The sequence below is a fragment of the Brassica napus genome, chromosome C8, assembly GCF_020379485.1.
Source record: "Brassica napus cultivar Da-Ae chromosome C8, Da-Ae, whole genome shotgun sequence".
Classification (NCBI taxonomy): Eukaryota; Viridiplantae; Streptophyta; class Magnoliopsida; order Brassicales; family Brassicaceae; genus Brassica; species Brassica napus.
Window position 1 is genome coordinate 42,685,779 of NC_063451.1, and position 17,034 is coordinate 42,702,812.

Below are 17,034 nucleotides of genomic sequence, written 5' to 3' on the forward strand. Positions count from 1 at the left end.
AATAAATATGCAAAGGAAAACAAGCAACATTACTGAAACAGTGTAGTACTACACTACTAATATAACTAGACTTAGTTGATTAAAAAATAAACTCAAGAGCTCTTGATGAGAGATTTTTATTTTTATTTTTATATTTTATATATCGTCCCAATTGAGTATAAGTTTCAAAATACAATGAAAATCGAATAAAATACATACGAACTTACTATCTGTACATTTCTGCCGGACACGTAGACGGGTCACTTTCCAATATTGAACCCAACACGAACGAAAGACACACAACCAATCTGTTTATCATTACTCTGAATCCGACTTCCATTTCAATGGCTAGATCAGTTATCCGCTTTCTCCTACCTGTTGCATCTTCAACCATCAACAAAATTTTGAATTTACCACCTACCAAAAACAGGTCTAGATGGCAGCTGCCTCATTGCTTAAAATGCTCTCAACCTGCACAAATAAGGAAAGGAGGTACCCCAACAAGATAGACCAACGAACTACACCAGCGCAAGGATGGGTTACTCCTAGCATATGGAGTCATCGATGAGCATCTCGAGTCAGAAAACACCCGGCCAACCAAATGTCACCGCCATATGCATGTCTTTGAGAACCGAAGGATGGTTCTTGATAGTGACCGACCGACGAAACTTCAGTGACAAACAAAAAATTGAAGCAAATCTTTTCTTCGACGCTGCTTGATGGCATAAGAGATCAAGATTAGAAAAAACAAAATAGATCAAGATCAGAAAAAACAAAATAGATCCGAGAAACAAATTTTAATAAACATAAATTTCAAATATTACTTAAAAATATTTAAATAAAACTGGTGTAAACAAATTTTAGTAACTATTTTTGAGAATATTAAACATCAAACTTTTCTATTAAAAAAACATCAAAATCTTTATAAAGAAAATGAACATTTGGGGAGTCTCTATCCAGATGATGTCTGGTGAGTACCAATTGCATAAGACTTTAAAATAGATTTGTAATCGTATAATTATTAGTCAGCGTTACCATCAGGCCGAAGTCAATGTTGATAACGTAGGATTAATTACTTGTTAGACCTAATTAACCAAAATTTATTAATTAATTAGGTTAAATATCTCAGACCATTTGCTAATGTAATACATTTACTAGATCTCGATCCGCGCAACCGCGCGGATTTTGTTTTCACTTATTTTTATATAAACATTTTGTTTTCAATTTGAAATTGGTATATATTATAATATATATGTGCCTATCAATTTTTAAAACATAATAAGTTTACGGTATATTTTTTTCATTGAATAGATTGTTTCAAACTTTCACATATATTTGTATCTTCTTCTATATATATTTTCGGATTATTATTTCATTATTAAAATCGTAACTATATATATAAATATTAGTAAAATATTTTTTTATTATCATATTCAAAGATATTGTAACATTTCACAAATTTATAAAGTTTAAAAAAAAATAAACTTTTCGCTTCACAGATTTATATTATCAAGTAAATAATTAAATATTTAGTTTTTGTTTAATTTTTAAAATAAACTATATAGTTTAAAATTTGTTTTGATTGGTTTAAGGTAGTAAAGATTAATCATTGTTAGATAATATGATTTTTGTTATTTAAAAAAAATCTTTATAGTTTTAAAAGTTAACATCGATAAAATATTTAAATATTTAGCATATAGAGGTATAGTATTACAACATTAAATTATATATATTTAATTTATAGTATCTATAAATCTAATAGATCATCTATTGTTTAAATCCAATTATTGATTGCCCAATAAAAATTTCTGGTAGGTCCGAAATTTAAATGATAAAATTAGATATTAAATGTAACATGACTTTCTAGGAATAGGTTCATTAGGTCCATTTTTTAAAAAATCACACATGAATCAAAGTTGTGACTTCTGTTTTAATATATAAGATATTTTTTTTTTCTCTTTGCCAAACTAAATTTTCAATTTGCGGACATGCTTGTCAGTTGTCACTCCAATAAAAGCTAAGAAATTGTTTTTTATATTTCCTTAATAATCTCGTCCCCAGAGAAACCTAGGATAATTATGATCTAAGATCGTAACCGGTGGAGGTAGTACTATACACGTGTCACTGCATGACTTGCTAAAGCTCTAATAACTTTACCAAATTGCTATTCTTTCAAGGTTCGCTAGGTTGGGAATAGCACCCAAACTTCCGGGACTTCAGATCATATGCCAAAAGCACAAACGTATGCCCAATTTGTTTATAGTTGCATATATCTTTCTTTTTGCACAAAAAGGTATATGCACTAATTAGCCTAGTTTTAAATCGCAAAAAATAATTTTAAATTTTAGTGTGTTGTACTTGTATATAAATAACAGAAAAAAATTAAAAATGTTTTATACAAATAGCATATTATTTTCTATGATAAAATATTATTTTTGTATGATTTGATATCACATTATTTACTATTAAAAACGCACAAAATATTATGAACGCACAAAATATATTATTTATTTACTAAAATTTATCCGAGCTATTTATAATTATTTATAGCATTGAAAAAACTTACAAATACATACAACTTATTTATCATCAAGTATGTTTTTGTAAATAAGCATCTCCAAGTAGACTATTTAGCTTAACTAACCCACTTGTCTCTCCATCTGTTCTACTTGTTCGCATATTCTTTACGGCATGTTCCCCAAACATTGGAATCTAGAAACCACAATTATTTTTTCCTGATTATTTCTCATAACTAGTATATAAAAGATCGGTATGAAATAAAGATTTTTCGCCTCAACAACTTAAGTAATTACCCTGCTTTCTCACTATAAGGCTTCTTTATATGTTTTATACACAGTGATTAAAATAATGAAAATTTGTCATACTGTTTGTTAATATACAGCTATATAAGTACTTGATTTATTAGATTAAATAATAAAAAAATTTCAAAGAGACTATAGAAAATATATACAGATGCTTTCTATGTAAATATGAAGTATTGGAAGAAAGTAATTTTAAAATTAATCTAGGAAATTAGTTTTAACAATATATTTTAATCTAGTAAATTAGTTAAAAGTAAAACGAATAAAAAACAAGAAAAATACGTGGAACCACGTTCGCTTACACGCAAAAGACTTTTGGTTTCCTACTTCTTCTGCTCTGTTGCGGTTGTGAACAAATTTTAGTTTTCCAAAATGAATTATTAATTTAATAAGAAAAGTATTGGACGGCTGTAACACCACCGCATGCTAACACCATTCCTAACTCAACACGTGTACGGCTATTAATCCTTAGTATCTCCACGTTTCTCGCAAGAAGAAATCGTTTCGAAAGCGAATATTCGGTTGTAAATTGGTAATAATGAATTTCTCGTGTACGTTCTGATATACGCTGACGTGTACGTGTCCTTTTTATTTTAATTTAACTTTAAATCAAACAGTATATAAACCCTTTTCTCCTCTGTTCATATTTCATTCATATTTTTTAAAAAATATATTTATATTTATTTTTGTTTTATCTCTCTTTTTCTCTCTCTCAGGGAGAAAAGAAAATTTGTTCGTTCATCCATCAATGGCGATGAGGAAGCTTTTGACGAAGCGTCTCTTCAGCATCTCGAATCAAGCCTCGCAGAGCCTAACGAACTGCCGCATCTCTTCATCTTCGTTAGCCGTACGAACAAGAGTCCCCAAGGAATCAGGAGACGCCAGAATCGCGCCGGAGCCCGGAGACTCCTCGATCTCGCGGCGGTTTCTGCACAACACGGCCATGATTCGGCGGGAGATCATGCAGATGCCGGTGGGAGAGAGCCTGATCGAGAAGCTCCGCGAAATCGACGGAAGCAAGGGCAGGATCCGATTGGACGGCATTGCTCCGCCGACGCCGATGGCGACGGAGACGCCTAGTTTGACGGTGGAGGACACGAAGAAGCTTCTCAGAGCTGCGCAGATCGAGATCGTGAAAACGAAGCTTAGAGAGACGGGGAAGAGCTGGATGGCGTATGAGGAGTTTGTTAGCGTTTGCGGCGAAGCGTCTTCGGATCTGGATCATGGGGCTAGGATAGCGAAGATGCTTGATGATTCGGCAAACGTCATCGTTTTGGGGGATTCTGTTTGTATAAGACCAGATCAGGTACTTTTCATTTTTTCCCTTTTAACTCGTATGGATCAATGGTAATTATGAAATGAATGTATGCAGCTGTTTTGATTTGAACAGATTGGGAGAGATCTCCAATTAGGTTTCCTGAAAAGTTTTTTGTTTTTGTTTTTTTTTTTCGATTTTGAATACCGAAAACTGATACTCTTTTCCATGGGTTGTATCTCTTTTTCTCTTGGTTCCAATTCAACAGGAGATTCAGAAAACCTCTGTTAACCAGAGTGTTAGGAGGTTCCCAAGTTTGAGGTGGTGATTAGCAGAGCAACAGTTTCTACAGAGACCCAAACCAAACACCAAAACAAAACAAAAAACCATTGCTTGGATTACGTTAACTTGAGTCAAGAACCTGATACCAAAACCTAAAAAGAAATTCTAAAGAGAGAGTGAGAAACTTGTAGAAGCTTTAGTATTTGCTAACAAGTTCTTTTGGGTATTAGGATAGTGAAAGTGGAAAACTTTATCAAAAGGATTGTGTTTTAAGTGGAGAGATAAGTTTTCTCTTGTCAATAGTGTTCAAGATCTTAAGTAAATTTGGGTTTTTGGGATGGGTTCATTTACTTAATTTTTAGTGCTAATTGTGTGTGTGTTTTTGAGTGCTAATTGTATGTGTGTTTAAAGTGCTTATTATGTCCGAAAGAAGGTGATGGAGGTATTGTTTTACCCAGACGTTTTCTGTTTTTGTCTTTTGCCTTTTGTGTCTGATCAGGTTACAAAATCCATTGAAGGCTTGCTTCCATTGCCCACGGTTCGTAACCCGAATGACCCACGAAGGATCGTGTTAAAAGAGCTCGAAGCAGCGAAGGCAGTGATCGATGTGAAAGCCCACTCTTTGGTGCGGAGAGAGCTCTGGGCTGGTCTGGGTTACTTGATCCTGCAGACCGCGGGGTTCATGAGGCTAACGTTTTGGGAGCTCTCGTGGGATGTTATGGAGCCGATCTGTTTCTATGTCACGTCTATATACTTTATGGCTGGGTATGGTTTCTTCCTCAGGACATCGAAAGAGCCTTCCTTTGAAGGGTTTTACCAAAGCAGGTTCGAGGCCAAACAGAGGAAGCTGATGAATGTTCATGAGTTTGATGTTGAGAGGTATGATGAGCTGAAGAAGCTGTGTTGCCCTAAGGCTTCAGATCGTGTTTCCAAGATTCTTGGAACTATCCAGAGTTAGATTTTTGATTAGACGAGTCAATGTTGTTGTGTCTGATTTTTCCTAACTAGAGGATTCTACCCACCAAAAAAAAAGAAAAGAATAGGTAGATGAAGTTCTCTAGTTTTCAGTTTTCCAAAGAAAAAAGTGTTCGAATTATTGCGGCTTGTGTAACATCAGGGAAGAGTTATGTTCTTCGTTTTCAAGGTTTTCCATTTATGAGATTAATCTAAAATGTAACCATTATGTAAATATATAACATGCAAGTGTTTGAAATGTAATACAAGAAAAGTTATTATTCCTTTGCCTGTCAACAGAACTCTGGTGAGCTGTAATCGAAAATCTGACTTGTAGCCAGGTATGCTATCTACCACAAAAGATAATAGATACAAAGGGCAACTCATTTTCAGATTGAGAATAAAATATTATTAATATGCTATGCTATGGGGCGGAATTGATTCTAGCTTTGGCCAACAAAAAAATCTTACACACAAGAAGACTAAGTTAGTGTCGATCAAGTTTTATACAAAGCCAAATAGTAGGAAGCTTTTTCATACTAGTACAAGAATTAGGAACTTGAAGCCTTGAGTTATGAATAGACCGTGATAATCTCTTAAGTCGATCATCCGATTAATAAAAGAAAAGAGACCAGAACGAGAGATAGTGAGAACAATAAATAAACCTGTGTTTTATTGCTTTGATCAAAGTTGTTCTTGAGAGAAACTTTTGTTGGTAGTGAATAAAAAGACAAGTTTTGGTATCAAATTTATTCCAAGTTTACAGCACAAAGTAGGTTCAAAACCTAACAAGTGGTATCAGAGTAATCATGGTTTGATTGCAAGTTCTAGATAGAATTATAGAACCAACTTTAGAAAGATTTGAGATGAAGAAACTTGATGGTAAAGATGATTTTGGGATACAGAAATACAAGATGATGGGCTACCTAGAGATACAAGGTTTATTTTTGGTTCTTAAGGGAGACTTCACGGTCTTGCAAAATCTAGAAAGAAGAAGGGTCGGATGCAAAGATTGATCAAAAGAAGGTTGACAAAGATCTTAGAGTAAGAAATCTCTCGGGAACGTGTTTAAGTGATTCTATTTAAGGAAGATCATGTATAAAACCACTGCATTGGGCATTGGGCATTGGGCATGTGGAAGGCATTTGAAAAGAATTATCAAACAAAATTATCAAACAAAGTCTTTCTCAAAAAAAATCTACTTGAAGAAACAATTCTCTTGCTACAAGATGGAAGAGGACACAACTATAAAAATAACGTAGATATCTATCTCAAGTTAATTGCATACTTGGAGAGTATCGAAATCACCATATCAGATGAAGATCAATCAATTCAACTATCGTTGGGACTTCCAAGAAGCGTATAGACCATTGGTTCACATACTCCAATATGGAACTGGGAAAGAAACGCTCACCATAATGGAAGTTATAACTTCAGCTTATTCCAAAGAAGCAGAACTTAAGCAAAAACAACTTAGTTATTCGGTAGGTTTGTATGTTGAGACACATGGAAGAACTACAAAGAGGTCAAAGAATGGTAATGAAACTCGAACAACTAGAGATAGAGATTTAAAAGTAGAAGAAGGTTTCAATCAAATCAAAGGTTTGATTTTGAACAACACATGTTGTTTTATTTGTGGAAAATAAAGCCATTGGAAGTGAGAATCACCAAAAAGAAAGAGACATCCAAATTCTGAAAACTTTACAAAAGACCATGAGCAACCGTTGGTGTTAACTATTAGCAATCAAGATACACTAAAATTTCATTCCATATCACACCTAACAAAAATAAATCTTGTTTTATTTCAAGGAGTATGATGGGGAAAGTGTATTAATGGCTTATATCAGTCACGGTAGCATAAGATTTTGATTCAGAGTCTACAGATGGTTCTGAAGTGATACTCAAGGACGTTTATTTTACGGGATGTTAGAAAATCAGGTTGCAAGTATAAAGGGAATGGTGGCTTCAAGGTTCAATTTTACAAACATTGAAAAAAGTAATTTTAAGAATATACAATACAGGGTATACTTTCGTCAAGGAACTGTTGTGAAAATTAAAGTAAATACTCCAAAAATCTTATAAAGAAGTTAGAGGAAAGAAGTTAAAGAAGGTGTCTTTCAATAAGAATCTGATTCAGGGACCAAGTCCTTACGGTTTAGGACGGAAAGCCATCAGCTATAAGTGGAGATTCTTTTAACATAAGATACGAGTCAAGTAAAGAAGATGAGAATGGCCAATCTCTACTTGATTGAATTTTTTTAAAACTCATATTATGCAACAAACTTACCCAAGGAAGCATCAGCTACAGGGTTCATGTTCAAAATTAGTGATGCAAAAATCAAACTATCATTAACGCAATAAAAAAGGAAGATGTATCTAATAAGATACATACATCATGTAGAGCGGTTGAATGAAAAGGCACATGATCAGAAATTGCAGCTTTGCTGTGAACTTCTTAATATCCGCTAATGGTAGAAAATCATCGTTGGTAATTAATTTATCATCGAGAGAAAGAAGAATGAGTTAATTAAGAACTCCAATTATTTCTTATCAATTATAAAGAGATAAGTGTAAGAAAAGTTGCATGTAGAGACGGATAAGGCGAGGCAAAGGTTTAGCTCAAGGTGGAGTAGTTGAGACACATGAAAGTTACTAATAGGTCTCAAACAAATCGGATGGGGAAAATGAAAGTACATTAAACTGGTACTTGAGAGAACGTCTTAAAGTGAAGGGAGACAGTAGATCTGGTTACCAAAAAGGTACAATGGGATCATTAAACAAGGAAAAAGAGAGGAAATAATTGTCTTAAACAGCTGAAGGGATACGAGTATCTTTGGTTACAGTGTGAAGGGTACTGAGAACGTTAATCAAATTATTAATCTCATCGTTTATCTTAAAAAAACTGAGGAAGTGAAGAAACTGAGGGAAACTATGGGAATTGTCTCTAAGGATTTTACTATTGAGATGGGACTGCTCGAAGTTGAAGAATTGACGTATTTGAAAGAGGAATAATAGAATAAAATTTATCGAAATACTGCAGAATTCTGGTCAAGTCAACTCATCTGTCAAATGTTGTTATGGACTCAAAAGGTAGAATACATGAGGATAGTACATGCGTACGAGCTACATGAGTCTTCAACACAGTGGAAATGAAACTTGACATTGGGTAGAGAGTTTGATGGCATTATGGGCCTCAACTGACTCTAGCTTTAGCCTACGTCAAAGTTATACTAGTGTCGGCCAAGTTTTGTACAAAGCCGAATATGATTAGAAAACTTTGTTATAATTACATGAGTTATGAACTTTAAATAAATTGTGATAACCTCGTAAGTGGATTATTCGATTAATAAGAGAAAGAGACGAGAACAAAAGATAGTGAAATCAATAAATAAGAATATGTTTATTACTTTGATCAAGGTTGTTACTGAAAGAAACTTATGTTGGTAGAAAATAAAAACAACTTGTTTTAAATCCTAACATAATAAAATACTTATTTAGTTATTTTAAAATATATGATGTCTAAAATATTTTGATTTTTTTTTCTAAAATATTCAAACCAAAATAAATGTTTACTCAAATTATTAAAAAAATTAAATAGAATTCTCCATATCGTTATTGGCCGACCAAACTTCTCATCCTATTTTTATCAGATTCCTTTGAAAATTGATAACAACTATACGTTCTTGTTCCATACTTGTAAATTCTGATCATCAAATTTTAAAATTCATATAATCCTTCAAAATAAGGGAAATTTTTTTTTTAGGCCAAAAATGGCAACTATGTCTCATTAGACTAATTTTTATTTTATACAATTTTTGTCTCTAATGCTCTTTAGTATTTTTGAAAATAAATTAGATAAATAGTTTTACAAACAAAAAAATTGAAAAAATAGTAACTAGTGATGAAATACCTATATGAACTTAGTGATATTTTTTTCACCTCTAAAAATGTTTAAATCATAATTTCAGATTTTGTTCTACATAAAGTATTACTTTATTGACATTTACGATGTAGAAAATGAAATTCATTTTTTTCATTGAATCTACTATGTTTAGAATACGTGATCTACGTAGATAATAATACTCTCACAATATTTAGAATACACATTCCGCGCTTAACTTATCGTTCTAAAATCTGTAGAAATCAGAATCTACAGATTACTATACATCTAAAACCAGCAAAAATTGAAATCTACACATTACTATAATTCTAAAAAATTATAGAAAATGAGTTCTACAGTTTTTCTGTAAATCTAAAACCAGTAGAAATCAAAATCTATACATTAATTACTATAAATCTAAAAACCTGTAAAAACCGAGTTCTATAGATTTATTTTATTATACAGATAAGAATAATTAGTTCCAAAAAATATGAGAAGAAAATATTTGGAAATATTTTGTTTCCATATATGAAAAATCGATTTCCAGAATGAAAAGAAATAAAAAAAATAAAAAATCGTGGAGATAAGAGTTTTTTTTTGTCGTCTAGATAAGAGTTTTTTTTATTTGAGGATTTTAATGTTTTTTTATTTTAATTACTTTAATATTTATTATATTTTAATATTTAATAATTGTTTTGTTAATTGTAATTTCAACTTTATAATTGATATTAAGGACATTATTCACATTTTTAAATAATTAGTCTAATGACACATACAATATATGAGATTAGTTTAATGGGACGTAGTTATCATTTTTTTTTGCCTAAAAAATAATTTTCCCTAAAAATAAATAAAAATATGTATTTTTAACATAAATTTATTTTGAAAATTGATATTTTAATAAATATGATTTTCAAGATTTAAATTATGAATTTTATTTATAAATAAATTTTCAAAAAAAACAAAAAAGTTTATACTTTATTCCCAAATTGAGAAGATAATTCCCCAAAATAGTGTAATTTAAAAAAAAAAATGGTGTGTATTTTGAATCCTAAACTTTAGAAACTTGTTAGTCCAAAGTATTAGCCTTTTTCAATTTAGATTTTTGAAAGATTCTTTTACTAATCCATTGATAGGAATGCATAAAACTAGGGGGAAGAACAAAATTTGGGTGATAGAGGAACAGACAGTTGATTCGGACATGGACCATATCTCCCACGTGGCCATGACCATCATTTGCCTGGCTTTGCCACCTGGATCCTATTAAACTGAGTTTGTGTTTTGTGTTTAGTGTTTTTTTTTTTTTTGAGCAACAAGCATTCATTTCATTTTAATAAAACATACAGAAAATTAAAATGAATTTAGCCCAAAGCAATATGGGATGAGAGACCGGTTTTGCAAGCCCATCTGCTAACCCATTATTGGCTCTTGGGGTGAAAAAGAAACGACAACAATCAAAGGGAGAAGATGCAGAGAAAGAAATCGCGTCGATGTCGGAGAGAACTCCGTAGAGTTCCGTCGTATGCCAGCGAGAGGAGATTGCTTGGACAAGCACTTGGGAATCTGATCGAATACAGATTGTAGAGTAGTTTTGCGAAGCAGCGTGGAGGAGAGCTTCTCTGATTGCAAGGGCTTCACCCATGCATGGTGAAGTGACCGCTGTTTGGACTTTTGATCCGCGATCCAATTCCATCTGATTACGGTCCGAGAAGATCCATGCCAGACCCGCCGTTCGTGATGTTGAAATCCAAGCAGCGTCGGTGTTACAGTAGATCTCCTGGTTATTAAGCGGCGAGTCTTCACGGGATCGGTGGAGATGTTGATGAGGAGGTCGCAAGCTTGGTGTGTTTGTGCTGATACGAGGGGGCTGGGCGTTCTCCCATTCTTTAAGGGCCAGTAGAGCTCGAAGAGTTGTTTCCTCTGGAGACTGCGACTTGTTCTCAAACACAAGCTGATTCCTCGCGAGCCATATAGCCCAGTAGATCCATGGGAAGACGTTCTCGGAGAAACCATAAGGTGGTAGAGGAATCCATCTCCAGCTTTCCTGTAGTATCTTGGTGAACGAAGCGTCTGGTAAAGTATCGAGTTGGCGATTCCAGGGTCCATTACTCCTGATCTCCTTCGCATATTGATAATGGAAGAAGATATGTTCAGCGCTTTTAGGAGCTCCACAGCGAATGTAAGATGTGTTGGAGAAGAGTCCTCTACGTTGTAAATTGTTGCCTGTATGGAGAGCATTTGCAACGATCTCCCAGAGGAAAAACTTCAATTTTGGTGATAGATGCTGAGACCAAATAAGCTTCTTCCAGTCACAAGTAGCCTCTCTTGCCTCTCTCTGATGGTTGAGTGGCATAAACGTTGAGAAGTAGCCTGATTTAACGCTGTAGTTCCCGGATTTTTGAAGTGGCCAAACGAAAGTATCAGGGGCACCGAGAATGCTTGGGTGTAGGCTCATGATGTGGTCTTTCAGCTCGGGGAAGAGGTTGTCAATCAAGCCAACATTCCATTCTTTGGTTTCTCTTGTAAATCAGATACCATTAGATCATTGTCCTTTAGAAGTACAGGGCCTATAGGTCTTAAGTCTGTTTCAGGTTTGATCCAGGAGTTGTTCCATACTGATGTCGTCTCTCCATTGCCTATTGCTTTCATCATGTGCTTAATAAGGAGGTCTCTTCCAAAGAAGACTCCTCTCCAACCATGTGAGATGACAGAGGTCGGCTTCGTCTTGAGGAAGGGAGACTTGTGGCAATATTTCCCAAACAGAACTTTAGCGAGGAGACAACTCGGGTTAGTGATCAGTCTCCAACCTATTTTTGCAAGGAGGGCTTGATTGAAAGCTTGAATGTCTCTAAAGCCTAATCCTCCCATGCTTTTTGGTTGTGTCAGTTTATCCCAAGAGACCCAACAGATCTTTCTAACCCCGTCTTTTGAGTCCCACCAGAAGCGAATGAGCACAGACTGGATGCGTTTGCAAAGGATTACCGGCAGTTCAAAACAAGTCATTGCGAAAGATGGGATCGGAGACAACACTGCATGGATCATGGTTGCTTTCCCTACAGTGGAGAGGAATTGAGTTGACCAACCTAGCGATTGTTGTTTCATCTTGTCTACAATGGAGGAGAATATGTCCCTCTTTTTCCTCCCAAAATGCTCAGGTAGGCCCAAATACTTGCCAACTCCTCATTCTTTCTCAATACCCAGTTGAGATTTAACTCTAGCTCGAATGTCTGCAGGCGTTTTCTTGGAGAAAGATATGGAGATTTCATACCATTTATCTTTTGTCCCAAAGCGGCTTCGTAGCTGTGTAGAATCTCCATGAGACTATTGCACGCAAAGGTATTAGTCTTTGTGAATATCATGGTGTCATCTGCGAACAATAAATGGTTGATTTTTGGACTATTTCTTGCCACCTTTATTCCTGGTAGTGATCCTTCTTCTTGTGCACTTTTGCAGAGACCAGAGAGGACTTCCCCGCAGATAATGAAGATGTAGGGGGACAAGGGATCTCCCTGCGTGATGCCTCGCTGTGGAGTAATAGAGCCTACCGCTTCATCATTGAGAAGGAAAGAGTATGAGACCCTTTTGATGCATTCCATAAGCCAATTGGTCCAGGTAGAGCAAAATCCCATTCTTTCAAATACTGTACGTATAAAAGACCATTCAAGACGGTCATAAGCTTTACTAACATCTGTTTTGACCTCCATTGAGCAGTGCTTGACAGCCTCTGACGTCTTAAGGAAGTGGAGCACTTCATGCGTGATGAGGACGTTGTCAGATATAGCACGCCCAGGTACAAAAGCTGATTGGTTCTCTGAAATAACCTCCTGCAGCACCGGTTTGAGTCTGAGAGATAGTATTTTCGAGATAATCTTGTAGTATACGTTACATAGGGCAATAGGTCTGTAGTCTGAGACCGTTTTATGGCTTTGGATCTTTGGAATCAATCTGATGTGAGTAGAGTTAATGGTTTGTGAGAGGGAACCTTCTCTGAAAAAACTCTGAATCTCTTTTATAATCGCATGTCCTACTACTTCCCAGTTGGATTGAAAAAAACTAGCAGAGAAACCATCGGGCCCGGGGCCGTGTCCGAGTGGATTGCGAACATAGCATCCCTAATCTCCTGAGGTGAGGGGATTTGTGTCAATCTCTCATTAGTAGCTGCAGAGATAAACGACTTAATGGCTTTGTTTACCACCTCTAGGGCTGAGTTGCCTGAAGACTTGAAGATTTCCTGGAAATAGGATCCAATGGCTATTGCTATTTGATTATCCTCGTAAACCAGTGAGCCATCTTCTCCCTCAATAACTGAGATTTTGTTGCGTGCCCTTCTCCTCTTTGTCACCGCATGAAAAATACTGGTATTTTTATCTCCCAGGGTGAGCCAAAGGAGGCGGCTGCGCTGTCGCCAGAAGTCTTCTTCTGCTTTATAAGCTTTGAGGAGGTTCATATTGAGAAGGGAGATCAGAGCATCATCTACGATATGAGAGGCCAGAGCTACATCAAGTGAGTTCTTCAGTTCGAGAATTAGCTTCTTTCTATTGGAGTGGAATTCTTTACTCCAAGCCGAAACTGCGTGTCTACACTTGCTAATTCGAGATGAGACTGTAAGCTCTGGATTGTCATTCCATACTTTTGAAATTAGAGCACTAATCTCATCATTATCACGCAGGCGACGGTCATAGCGGAATATACGAGCCTTCTTTTTTCTTTTAGAGTCGAAAGTGGAGACGAGTGGCCTATGGTCTGATGCCTCGAATTTGAGATAGTGGGACCTGCCATTTGGGAACATATCAGACCAGGAGCTGTTCGCCATTGCTCTATCAAGACGGCAGTGTACAAGGTGAGAGTGTCTCTGTCCTCTCCAAGAGAGAAAATTACCTGTGTGCTTAAGATCAAAGAGGTCACACAGTGACAGGAAGGATCTGAAGTTGCTCAAGGAGCTCTCAGGCCTTTCCAAGCCCCCTGACTTCTCAGAATTGTCAGTGATCTCGTTGAAGTCACCAGTGAGGAACCAAGGGAAGTCGCGGGAAGCAGAGAGGTCACACAGTTGAGTCCAAACATCCAGATGTTTAGAGATGTTTGGGGCTCCATATACGAAGGTACCATTGAAAGATTTCCCTTTGAAAGAGATAAGACTGTCAATGAAATTTGGATTAGATGAATTGATACTGACATCCACAACCTTCTTCCACGGCAGGGCCAAGCCTCCAGAACCTGGTGTGATGGGAGATACCAGAAACTGCTTTTCGAGATTCAGGTCCTTCAGTTCTTTTGTAACAAAATCATCTTGGTTCTTTGTTTTAGAAAGGAAAATGATGTCAGGGGAACATTCTTTTTGCAGGTCCTTGAGTCTCTGGATTGTCATGGGGTTCCCTAAACCACAACAATTCCAACTCAAGACGACTAAGGAAGAGGAGGACGTTGGGCGTGAAAATCCGAAGATTCCACCACCGGGGCAATTGAGACATTAGTAGAGGAGTTTGGTCTTCTGTTAGCAGTTCTAGGAGTTCTTCTTTGTGTAGCAAGAATGGGTGAAGAATGGGGGAAGCCGTGTCATTGCGAGGATTGAGCTATGTTGTGTATCCTTAGATTTGTACCCGTAAAGAGGCGTGGGCTAGCTTGTGTTCTTCTGAACGCAGTAGTGCCGCTACGAGTTCTTCTGACCGCTGCAGGGGTTTGTGAGACCTCCTCATTGCCTACAAGTGTTGGTGTGTTAAGAGTAAAGGAAGCATCAGAGGCGTTAGCCATGTTTCTCTCTTCGTAGACACGCAAGTTGTTGCTTGCGGTTTCTACTGTGCGAGCTGCTGTCTCCTCCATAAGCCCCTTGGCTTCACTTTGTAAGACCCGTCGACATCTTGCTGCTGATTCAGTAGGGTCTGCTACATTGGCATATTGGTATGTGACTTCCCTCAGTTCTTCCATCACCTCCTCCGTTATAGGGACCTTCGGTGGTGGAGGAAAATCAGTAACCTCTAAGTTGCGTTCCAGTGGGGGGGGGGGCGTGGGGTCTCTCCCATTTCGCGGCATGAAGCAGATAAAGGAGTTCTTTGGTCGTCATTTCTAGCAGCAGCGTGCCCCAAGGGCCCCTGTGAAACCTCTCTCCATTGTCTCTGTGGAGTGGGAGAGTGGGTAGGTGGTAGTGGCCGCACCTCGTTTCTTTGAGTGGTAGGTCTGTATGAAGCCGACGAGGAGGGTCTGGCTTGCGGGGGTCCTCGCGAGGTTGTTGGTCGGGTGTAATCTTGTTTTGTAAGGGGCGGCCTCTAGCATCTGGGAGAGGTAATCTTTCCCCAAAAGGGTTTCCATGTCTGTCAATTCTTGTCTTGAAAGAGTCTTCTGTATCTTTCTGTTTGTGCTGCTGTGCTGATGTGGTTTGATGCCTACTAGGGGCCGAAAGTTCATGCGATGGAGGTCTCTCCGTATGACGAGTTTCCTTCACTGAAGGGCAGGATCTTGCTAGATGTGAGAGGCTGTAGCAAGATGAGCAGTGATACCCTAACTCTTCATAATCAAAGGTGACCTATAGTTCCTCCCCTGAGTCAAATTCGACCATAGCAGATTTAATGAGCGGTTTCAGGGCGTCTATCGAGATCTTGATACGCGCTGACGTTTTTGTTATCTTGTAATCTTCCTGGGTCCCCAGATCTTGGCCTAGGCTGTAGATCATCTTCTCATGCCAGTAGTGGAGTGGGAGACCATGGAGTCTGATCCAGAATGGGATTTGCGAGGGAAACAGAGGAGAGATGACGGGTTCCCAGCGCTGTAAGATCACCATCCAATGGTTGTAGCGGAAAGGTCTGTCTTTGAGAACTTGGAGCAGATCCTCTTCCAACTCAAAACGGAACTGAAAACAAAGATGACCTAAGTCAGATCCAGTTACAGAACCTTTCAAGGTCCATTTTCTTGGGAGAGCAGAGATGAGGGAGCCAATCGGTTGTTCTCCAGAGTTTGTGACTCTACCAAGCAAGGTACGAGCATTATCTTTGATGAGAGCAGAGGTGTCAAAGATTGGGGCCCTAACACGCTTTTTTGGGACTTGCTCAGACTGGGGAATTGTTCCTTTCCCCTTTTCCGCTGCTGAGTAACGACGGGAAGCCATTCAGTAAAACGGGAGCTACAGCTTATCTGAGTGCAGGAGATGAGTCAAGGAGAAAACGTTTTCGAGAGTGTTGAGTGAGACGCTATCAGAGGAAAACCAGGGTGTAGTTGATAAGGTTGGGAGGTGTCTTATGAGATCTGAAGAAACAACTCGGAAGAGACTATTGGACAATAGCGTGTCTAGCAAGGATCTCGAAGGGAGAGAGGAGTAGTACGTCGACTCTAATCCCGTTCTGGTATCTCATATCTAAACGCGGCCATAGATGCACCATCTCTGAGGAGGAGCACCCGGCGATTCGCCGGCGAAGGTCATCTTTTGGGGGAGGAACCCAACAGACCAGAGTGTAGAAGACCTCCCTTTGTGATGGACCAGCGGTTTATGCCGAAAAGGAAAGACAATTTGAAAAAAGATGGCCAGTGTCAGTATCTAACTTCCAAAACAGGAAAGTCCACTTTAGGAACAGCAACAGGACTAGTGGGTAAAGAGTAGCATGGGGAAGAGGGTCTGGGAGCGTTTTTCAAGTGAGTATCATGTTAATTTAAAACCAGGCATTCAAGCATTGTGTTTCTAAGACCACTTTTGTTGTGATATATGAGCGAGCAGCTCGCTCCATCCACATAAACACATTACATAACACACACGGCGTCCAATATATATATATATTTTTTGATTAAAACACGGCGTCCAGTATTCTCATAAATTACTATCACTCTTATTATTTCCTGAAATAATGAAATAATGAAATGATGAGTATTGGTAATATATA

The 17,034-nt window shown here is 37.3% G+C and overlaps 3 protein-coding genes across 3 annotated transcripts; 1 reads left to right on the forward strand and 2 right to left on the reverse strand.

The window, feature by feature from the left end:
- Window positions 1–3,450: 3,450 nt before the first annotated feature.
- LOC106415521 (calcium uniporter protein 2, mitochondrial) lies at window positions 3,451–5,576 on the forward strand. Its single transcript, XM_013856263.3, has 2 exons — window positions 3,451–4,107; window positions 4,838–5,576. The coding sequence occupies exons 1-2, from the start codon at window positions 3,550–3,552 to the stop codon at window positions 5,294–5,296; spliced, it is 1,017 nt and encodes a 338-aa protein (XP_013711717.1). The 5' UTR covers window positions 3,451–3,549; the 3' UTR covers window positions 5,297–5,576.
- A 9-nt stretch (window positions 5,577–5,585) lies between these two features.
- Window positions 5,586–11,627, reverse strand: LOC106413444. The gene is made up of 2 exons (XM_013854218.2): window positions 10,563–11,627; window positions 5,586–5,642 (listed from the first exon to the last, which is right to left on the reverse strand). The coding sequence occupies exons 1-2, from the start codon at window positions 11,625–11,627 to the stop codon at window positions 5,586–5,588; spliced, it is 1,122 nt and encodes a 373-aa protein (XP_013709672.2).
- Window positions 11,628–11,662: 35 nt separating this feature from the next.
- LOC106413445 lies at window positions 11,663–15,094 on the reverse strand. Its single transcript, XM_022708812.1, has 4 exons — window positions 14,770–15,094; window positions 13,239–14,545; window positions 12,342–13,104; window positions 11,663–12,225 (listed from the first exon to the last, which is right to left on the reverse strand). The coding sequence occupies exons 1-4, from the start codon at window positions 15,092–15,094 to the stop codon at window positions 11,663–11,665; spliced, it is 2,958 nt and encodes a 985-aa protein (XP_022564533.1).
- Between the last annotated feature and the right edge of the window lie 1,940 nt (window positions 15,095–17,034).

What these genes read in the sequence shown, in the direction of transcription:
- LOC106415521 (XM_013856263.3), top strand. Translation starts at nt 3,550, where the DNA reads ATGGCGATGAGGAAGCTTTTGACGAAGCGTCTCTTCAGCATCTCGAAT. An exon ending in TTTGTATAAGACCAGATCAG is followed by an intron (nt 4,108 to 4,837) that starts GTACTTTTCATT and finishes GTGTCTGATCAG; the next exon opens with GTTACAAAATCCATTGAAGG.
- LOC106413444 (XM_013854218.2), bottom strand. Translation starts at nt 11,627, where the DNA reads ATGAGCCTACACCCAAGCATTCTCGGTGCCCCTGATACTTTCGTTTGG. An exon ending in CAGATGGGCTTGCAAAACCG is followed by an intron (nt 5,643 to 10,562) that starts GTCTCTCATCCC and finishes CTTTTGTGGTAG; the next exon opens with ATAGCATACCTGGCTACAAG.
- LOC106413445 (XM_022708812.1), bottom strand. Translation starts at nt 15,094, where the DNA reads ATGGAAGAACTGAGGGAAGTCACATACCAATATGCCAATGTAGCAGAC. An exon ending in TAGCCCACGCCTCTTTACGG is followed by an intron (nt 14,546 to 14,769) that starts GTACAAATCTAA and finishes GTTGTGGTTTAG; the next exon opens with GGAACCCCATGACAATCCAG. An exon ending in AAAGAATGAGGAGTTGGCAA is followed by an intron (nt 12,226 to 12,341) that starts GTATTTGGGCCT and finishes TCTCCACTGTAG; the next exon opens with GGAAAGCAACCATGATCCAT.